General features: G+C 53.6%; 1 protein-coding gene across 2 annotated transcripts in view; it reads right to left on the reverse strand.

Annotated features, from left to right (window-relative positions):
* Window positions 1–1,781: 1,781 nt before the first annotated feature.
* MYL10 (myosin light chain 10) overlaps window positions 1,782–8,833 on the reverse strand; it is a 14,725-nt gene continuing 7,673 nt past the window's right edge. Inside the window, exons 5-7 of one of the 2 annotated variants that reach the window (XM_017857604.1) lie at window positions 4,739–4,817; window positions 2,107–2,155; window positions 1,825–2,018 (exon numbers count right to left, since the gene is read on the reverse strand). In XM_017857604.1, the coding sequence (XP_017713093.1) occupies window positions 1,920–2,018; window positions 2,107–2,155; window positions 4,739–4,817 (227 nt within the window). In that variant the 3' untranslated portion in view covers window positions 1,825–1,919. Of the gene's footprint in view, window positions 2,019–2,106; window positions 2,156–4,738; window positions 4,818–8,833 lie in introns of both variants that reach the window. The other variant, XM_017857605.1, reaches the window with a different exon arrangement.

Consider the following 8,833-nt stretch of genomic DNA (forward strand, 5'->3'; position numbering starts at 1 on the left):
AATAAATAAATAATAAATAAAGGAATAAAGGAATAAAAGTCTACAACAAGGATGAACCATGAAAATGTTATGCTAAGTGAAAGATGCCACACACAAAAGGCCACCTATTGCAGGATTCTATTTATATGAATGTCCAGAACAGGCAAATCCATAGAGACATGCAATAGTAGCTTCATGGTTGCCAGGGGCTGAATGCAGGAAGAATAAGGAGTGACCACTAATGAATTTCATTTTGTGGTGATTAATATTCTGTTTATAAGTAGTGGTAAAAGGCAGGGCGCGGTGGCTCACACCTGTAATTTCAGCACTTTGGAAGGCCGAGGCGGGTGGATCACCTGAGGTCAGGAGTTCTAGACCAGCCTGGCCAACATGGCAGAACCCCGTCTCTACTAAAAATACAAATGTTGGCTGGGCATAGTGGCATGTGCCTGTAATCCTAGCTACTTGGGAGGCTGAGGCAGGAGAATCGCTTGAACCCAGGAGGCAGAGGTTACAGTGAACTGAGATCATGCCACTGCACTCCAACCTGGGCAACAGAGTGAGACTGTCTTAAAAAAAAAAAAAAGTGTGTTTTATGGTATTTGAATTGTATCTCAATAAAAAAAGTTTTCTTTTTTTTAAGTGTGCACTCTTTTGCCTCTTTTTTCCATACAACATAGTACATATGAGCAATCAGCCAAGCTGTTGTGTACATCAATAGTTTATTCTTATTGCTGTGTGCTATTCCCATGTATGAATGCCCTATTATTTATTTATTCAGACAGGGTCTCGCTGTCGTCCAGGCTGGAGTGCAGTGGTGTGATCACAGCTCACTGTAGCCTCCAACTCCTGGGCTCAAGTGATCCTCCCACCTCAGCCTCCTGAGTAGCTGGGACTATGGGCGTGCACCACCATGCCAGGCTAATTTTTATTTTATTTTTATTTTTATTTTTTTGTAGAGATGGGGTCTTGCTATGTTGCTGGACTGGTCTTAAACTCCTGGCATCAAGCAATCCTCCTGCCTCGGCCTCCCAAAGTTCTGGGACTACAGGTCTGAGCCACTGTGCCTGGTCTCTTTTCAGATCGTTATGGCCATTTGAATATTATTCTTGTCATCTAACATTTTTGGGGTTATAATCTTTCTATTATAGATATGAAGGATTTAAAATATATATATATATCCTGTGGATATGAGATCCTTGTCACGATCTGTGTGTTGCCGGTATGTTTTCTCGCCCAGAGCCTTTTTTCTTTCTTAATTGCATCTTTTGGTGACCAGAAGTTTTTAATTTTGATGAAGTCCAATTTTTCCACTTTTATGGTCAGAGCTATATGTGTCCCGTTTAAGAAATCTTTGCCTACCCCCTAAACATCCCTTGAAGCCACCTCTTCCCTTCTGACGTCTTCGCCTCTAGCCAGCTCTTTGCAGCCAGTTTTCTCCCGTGCTTCTCCATTCTCCTCCCACCGATGTCCCCACCCCACTTTTTGCCCCCTCCTCTGCCTCCCTCACTGCAGTCAGTACCATCTTCCCACCCAGGGACAGTCCTGGCTCCTCTGAGAATCCCTGGGACCAGCACAGCCTCTGGCACGCACTAGGTGCTTAATAAAAGCTCCATAAATGAAGGCAATATCCTGTGGCTTAGCTGGGAATCGTTAAAACTGTCAATTAGCTCTAAACACCAGCTCCTCGGGAACATTTGAGCAGAGCCAGAGAAACAAAAAAGTTTTGGAAAAACCAACAAGATAGGAATGTTTCGTTTTCTCCCTCACTGGAGCATTTACCGCACAAACTCAGACCTCGTTAGCATTATTTATTCTTGCTTTGTCCCCAACCATAGACAAGGGAAGACTTTTTCCTGCACCCGCCGGCTGCAAGAGTTCCCTGTCACACCCCGCAACAGTGTCTTCTGCCCTTGAACGCTGGGGAGACTCGTGATCCCCTAATCCTTCTCTTCACCATGAGTGATGACGTAGCACAGGTTTCTGTAGTCCAGGTTGCCGCACACATCTGGGGGGAACGCTGCAAACATCTGCTTGACCTGGGAAGGAGCAGAGAGTCAGCCTGCACCAGGCCAGGTGGGAGCCAGAGCAGAGAATCTGCTGTGACCCACCAAAATCCCAATTTACCTCCTCCTCACTGAAGCGGTCTGCCTGGGTCATAAGTTTTTCTTTGATGCTGTTCAAGGGAGAGACACAGTCATGTTCAGGGAAAGGGATATCCAGCTTGAACATGCAGACCCCAGGGGTGATGAGGGGCAAGTGGGGGCAGGGGGACGTCCTGGCCCAGGAGGCCAGGCTACTCCAATGGCCAAGTAGCCTCTGAACCTCGGTTTCCTCCTCCATGAAGTAGGCTTTCCTCCCAGCATCAGGTAGGGACCAAAAGAAATGACCTGGGGACCCCAACATGGGGGCACTCTGAACCTCAGTTTCTTTCTCTGTGAAGTGGGCTTTCCTCCCAGTATCAAGTGGGGACCAAATGGAATGACCTGGGGACCCCAACATGGGGGCTACTCTGACTTCCCATCATGCACTATAACCAAGCTCTGGATCATTGAGGGGAGACACCTCAGGTCCCCCAGCGCAGAGCCTCTTTTGCCTGATTCTGGACACACTGTTTTCTCCAGCTTGTGATGTTCACTGACATCTGCAAAACGCTTTAGAGACGACAAGATGCTTGTGCTCTGCCAAGGGTATAGGAAGGCCTGTCCAGGTCTGTGTCCTCTTGGGCCTGCAAGGGACTGGTGCCCCTTCAAGTTTGGAGGGTCCTGCAGGGTTCTTAAGAGAGCTCAGTGGGCAGGGATGGTATCGGGCAGCTGAGCGGGGCCTCGTCCACCCACTCTGGCACCAGCTGCGGCAGACCTCGCTAAGGACCAATGCACATTTTCCATTATTTATGTTTCTGTGGGCCAGTCACAGTTTCCAGCTCTCCAGGCTGGGGACTTTTCACAGACTCTGTTTCAACCAGAGCCTCTGTCATGGCCCGTCTGGCCTGCCTGGCCTGCAGCTACAGATTCAGGTCCCGTGTCCCAAGGCAGTGCCTTCAGTTCCCAAATTAGGTCCCCAAAGGGTCTTTCTGGCCTTGTCCTTGAGAGTGAAGGTGGTTGACAGTAGAGGGAGGGCTCGGGGTCACTCCAGGGATGCCTCTGACGCTTCCCCAGGTCCCCAGGATGGAGGTAGGAGCCACAGACCCCGAGGGAGGGGTGAAGGGGAGGACTGTGGCCTGGAGCAACCCTCAGCATCCCCTCCCCATCCCAGGGGAGTATGTGACTCATGGTCTTGGAGTTAAGAACGTGTGAAACAGGACAGACCCTCTCCACCTCCACCCCTGCTGCATCTGCCTTCACCCCCTCCACCTCCATATGTGAGAATCTCAAAACTAGCAAAACTCGCCTCAAAACCTGAAGGCCGGCAGCATTACAGTAATTGATCAGGAAGCCTGGGCCTGGGGAGAAATCTCACCTGCCCGAGGCCACCCTCAGGTCCAGCAAGGTTCTGAAGGGACTGCCTGGGCACAGCTCAGAGGTCAGCCCTAAATCCTGGGTCCTGGGAAGGCTGCCACTCCCCCGCCCACTCCCGCCTGCAATCCTTGGCTCTCTGCTCTCGTGTTGTCACTGGGTGGGGCACGCCTACCCTCACGATGGCAGCCCCAGTGCCTGCCGGACAGCTGCCTGCAGCCACTTCCCCTTCAGGCATTCCAAGTGAGCTGGTCACCTTCCCCAGTCCTTACTGCTGTCTTGCCCGAGGCGGTGCTGGCTACGATCTGGCTCAGTCCTCTCCCCAGACCCTGGATCCTATGGGCACTGGTCCCTGGCTCTTTGCTTATCTGTCTGCCCGACTCCGTCTTGACGGCCATGACCTTCCTAGGAGCTGCAACCCTCTCCTCTCCTTCTCCAGGCTGGCCTCCATGGTGTCCTTCCCTAACTCCTCCTCAGGTTCTCCCATGCTCCCAGGGCAGACACAGAGTCCAGGGGCTAGGGTGTGAGCCACTCCAACAGGCCCTGCCTGCCACTCTGTGCTCAGTCTCCCCTATACCACCTCCACCCACACCCTCCAACTGCAGCCAACTCCAAACAAACATGCACACGCCAAGCCCTGGCCCTCCGAGCTCTCTGTTCCCTCATCTAGAATGCTGTTCCCGCCCTAGCCTGGGCAACCCGTAGTCATCCTTCAAGGCCCGCCTTTGCCCCAACACCCACCCCACTAGGAAGCTCTCTTGGAGTGACCCACCACTTCTTTTTTTTTTGAGACAGTGTCTCACTCTGTCGCCCAGGCTGGAGTGCAATGGCGCGATCTTGGCTCACTGCAACCTCCACCTCCTGGGTTCAAGCGATTTTCCTGCCTCAGCTACCAGAGTAGCTGGGATTACAGGCGCGCACCACCATGCAGGGCTAATTTTTTAAAAAAATTTTCAGTAGAGACGGGGTTTTGCTGTGTTGGCCAGGGTGGTTTGGAACTTCTGGTCTCAAGTGATCTGCCCACCTCGGCTTCCCAAAGTGTTGGGATTCCAGGCGTGAGCCACCGCGCCCAGCCTGACCCACCACTTCTTATCCATTTCTACTTCCACGCACACACAGAGAAGGGGACACCAAGACCCAGAGAGAGGAAGGGACATGAAGCAATATCACTGGGCCGGATCCCCAGCTCCTGGCTTTTGGTTGAGGAGACTGGGCTGCCACCCATCCTGACCCCAGCCCAGAGCTGGCTTATTCCCGTGAGACTTTGCAGGGAGGAAAACCCAAGGCAGTCAGGGGGAACTTACACATCGGCCTTGACGAAACCTTTTCCTTCAGTGTCGAACACTTTGAAGGCGTGGAGAATGGTCTCCTCTGGGTCCGTGCCTATAAGCAGCACATACAGGGCAGAGAGAGAGGTAGGTGGAGAGGGCCCCACAGAGACAGGCACCAGGCTGGGGAGGGGCTGGGGATAGGGGCAAGTCCCACGGCCCCTGCACAGAGGCACAGCTCTGGGGAACTTCTTCCCCAGCTTCCACTGCAGAGCGAGGGCCGAGCTCACTTGAAGCAAGAGCAAGGAGGGAAACAGGTAATTGTAATCATAGACAAGGGCACCACATATATATTTTTGTGAACAACCTGTGCAACTGTACACGGAGACCCTGATTGAGCATTTACTTTGTGCTTAACCCTTCCCTGTTTTACAGATGGAAAAGCTGAGACCCAGAGAAGTTAAGTGACTTGTCCAGGGTCTCACAGCTGAGTCTGCTGCATGACCAGTGAAGGGGGAGGGCATGACTCTGGGGCTCACGCGTTACCCAGGCTGTGCACAAGACATCGTGGGTGGAAGAAAAAGAGTTCTGTACACGGATGCCAAAAGGCTGGGGCTTGGGCAGTGGCATTGGAGGGGTCTGAGAGATTGTCCCGGCCAGAAGTGGGGTAGGTGGGCCAACGGGCCAAGGGAGGGGGTTCGGGGGGCAGAAGTGAAGCCAGAGAAGTTCTGCTTTTATCACATTCACAGCATAGTCTTGGGGAGAGATGTCATTAGAAGAAATGAATCTGGTACCCACAATGGGATTGAATGTGCAGCCCCCGCATTGCACCACTGGGAAATAGAAACCCACAGAGAGGAAGGGTCTTGCCCAAGGCTTCACAGGCTGCGTGAATGACAGCAGGTGACCTGGCCACCCTTGCCTGCTGCTCTTTCCCCCACTGTCACTGTGTCCTCCTTGTTCACGGTGGACGCGGGGGTGCCCCCTTCCTTTCTTCAGTGCTCAACCGTGTCATTGGTGAAAGGGGACAGAGATAGTGCTTGCCACCCACCTCACAGGAGCAGCTAAGATAACATACCATTCAGGTAAGGTTTTAACAAACGTGTATCAATCAGGGCTGCAAACAAATCTGAGTGCTCTACGCCTGCAGCTTTAAGATTTTATCCCCTGGAGCTCTCAGAGCACCCATGGAATAGATGTGGTTGTTTTAGTTTATCAGAGAGAACACAGGCTCAGAGAGGTTTCATTACATGCCCAAGGGCCCACTGATAAGAGAAAGGAGGATTTAAACCCACCTCTGTGGACTCCAGAGTCCCCTGCTCCTTCTGCCACCATGTGCTCCTGCCAGTCAGATTGGGTCAGGCAGGGCCATGTGCCTCCCCCATCAGACTAGGTCAGGGCCATTTGTTCCTCCACCATCACACTGACCATCTGTGCCTCCCCCATTAGACTGGGTCAGTGCCATCTGTTCCTCCTCCATCAGACTGGGTCAGGGCCATCTGCGCTTCCTCCATCAGATTAGATCAGGGCCTTATCTATGCCTCCCCCATCAGATGGGGTCAGGGTCATCTGTGCTTCTCCCATCAAACTGGATCAGGGTCGTCTGTGCTTCTCCCATCAAACTGGATCAGGGTCATCTGTGCCTTCCCCATCAGACTGGCTCAGGGCCATCTGTGCCTCCCCCATCACACTGACCATCTGTGCCTCCCCCATTAGACTGGATCAGTGCCATCTGTGCCTCCCCCATCAGACTGGGTCAGGGCCATCAGTGCCTTTCCCCTCAGATTAGGGCCTCATCTGTTCCTCTCCCATTACACAGGGTCAGGGCCATCTGTGCCTCTTCCATCAGACTGGGTCAGAGCCATTTGTGCCTCTCCCATCAGATTAGATCAGAGCCTCATTTGTTCCTCCCCCATTAGACTAAGTCAGGGCCATCTGTTCCTCCCCCATCAAACCAGATCAAGCCCATCTGTGCCTCTTCCATCAGACTGGGTCAGGGCCATCTGTGCCTCCCACATCAGACTAAGAACTACCCAGGAATGGGGCAGTGTCTGAGTCTCCAGGCATCTCTGAAACTGGCACAGAGTGAAAAAGCCTGGCACATGCTGGCCTCACTGGCCTAGGAACTTCTAGAGGGCAGAGCCATGGACTGCCTCTGGGCAGGGTGGCAGGAAGTTTGTGTGCCCAGCAGAGAGGCTCAGCCCAGAGCACAACAGGGGCAGGGCTCCAGGCCCTCCAGCCTGTCCAAGCAGGCAGGTGTTGGGGGGTGCCTCCAAGCGGGTGAGGGTTGAGTGACCAGAGGCACCCACGTGGGATTTGCCTCCGAGGCCACAGCCTCCCAGGTTTCACTGATTAGTTGAAAATTCCCAGCGTCTTTGAAGAGGCCTCACTGCTTGGGCAGGTTTGTGGCCGGCTCCAGCCTGTCCCGCTGCGGACCATGCACATGGACTTAGCTCAGGCTCTCAGGCACACAGCACAGCCCTGCCACTCCCTATTGCCATGGCTGGCAGTCCTCCCTTCCCTCCTCCACAGAGAAAACCTCTTCCTGAGACTGCAAACCTCATAAAATCTGCTACAGAGTGGCCACTTCCCCCCATCATCGTTGGGAATCTCATGACACAGTCTCCTCTTCCCAATTAGTGGGGTGAGGTGGCGCCCGCCCCAGCCCCCTGCCCTCCCGGCTCCTGTCCCCTCCCACCGGCCTCTCACGCAGTCTGGCCACGTCTGCACAACAGGCTCAGCCGGAGCCCCAGTCCCGGCGCCCCTGCAAAAGTGAGAAAAAGCTGCAGCCCTGCAGCCCACACCAGGCCCTGGGTCACAGCTTCAGCTCAACCATGGACCAACACGAGCTTTTAGTCTCAATCTTCCCACCTTTGGGGCTCACCGTGAGCTGACAGAGTCCCGTCCCCTTCCCCTGAGCACTCCTGGAGGCCTCTCTAAACGCCTGCTCTGGCAGCAGCGCCCCTCGTCCACGTCCAACACCAGGGGTAGGAGGTGCTTACCACCTCACCTCCTGGGCCGGGCCCTGGGCCGTCCACTCTGGCAGAACCAGAGGCCACTTCCCCAGGCCCTCCCGCCGGCCTTTAACAGGCCTCCTTCAGTTACGTTCCTCTGGATAAAAGAATCAGGCCTGTCTGCTTCCTTTGAAGTTGCTGGCTAGAGTCACGCATATCTTTCCCACAGAGCATTCTTCTCTCCCGGCCTCCTGGGTTTCTGAGCTCTTCCAGGAGGCAGACATGGTCCTGGAAATAGGCCCCGACAAGCTGCCCGGAGGTGGGCCCAGTGATGCTCCTGATTCAGCTAGACAGCCCCAAGTTCAAAGCCTGCTCCGGATGAGCCTGCCCTCCCCAGCCCTGTTTCCTCATCTCTCGCACCCAGGCTGATGGCTGCCTTCCTTCTGGCTCTAGATCTGCCAGGACACGGTGTGTGGAGGCTGCTCTACCCCCTAGCAGGTCATGACCCATGAGAGTACTGATTTTTCACCCCATCAAACTTGTGATGTCAGGTCAGATCACCCTGTGGTGGACTGAATGGTGGCCCCTAAAAAGGTATACCCACCAGAAGCTGGGTGCAGTGGCTCACACCTGTAATCCCGGCACTTTGGGACGCTCAGGTGGGTGGATCAGGAGGTCAGGCGATTGAGACCTTCCTGGCTAACACAGTGAAACTCCATCTCCACTAAAAATACAGAAAAATTAGCCAAGCGTGGTGGTGGGCACCTGTCCCAGTTACTTGGGAGGCTGAGGCAAGAGAATGGCATGAACCCGGGAGGCAGAGCTTGCAGTGAGCCAAGATCATGCCACTGCACTCCAGCCTGGGTGACAGAGCGAGACTCCGTCTCAAAAAAAGAAAAAAAAAAAAGAAAAGAAAAAGATATGTCCACCAGAGCCTGCAAATGTCACCTTATTTGGAAAAAACGACTTTGCAGATGTAAGTTAAGCATCTTGAGATGCAGAGATCATCTTAGATTATCCAGGTAGGACCTAAATCCAACGGCAGGTAGAGTCTGGGCGCTGGGGCTCATGCCTGTAATCCCAGCAGTTTGGGAGGCCGATATGGGCAGATCACTTGAGGTCAGGAGTTCGAGACCGGCCTGGCCAATGTGATGAGACCCTATCTCTACTAAAATAC

Source organism: Rhinopithecus bieti, unplaced genomic scaffold (assembly GCF_001698545.2).
Source record: "Rhinopithecus bieti isolate Rb0 unplaced genomic scaffold, ASM169854v2 scaffold_42772, whole genome shotgun sequence".
Classification (NCBI taxonomy): domain Eukaryota; kingdom Metazoa; phylum Chordata; class Mammalia; order Primates; family Cercopithecidae; genus Rhinopithecus; species Rhinopithecus bieti.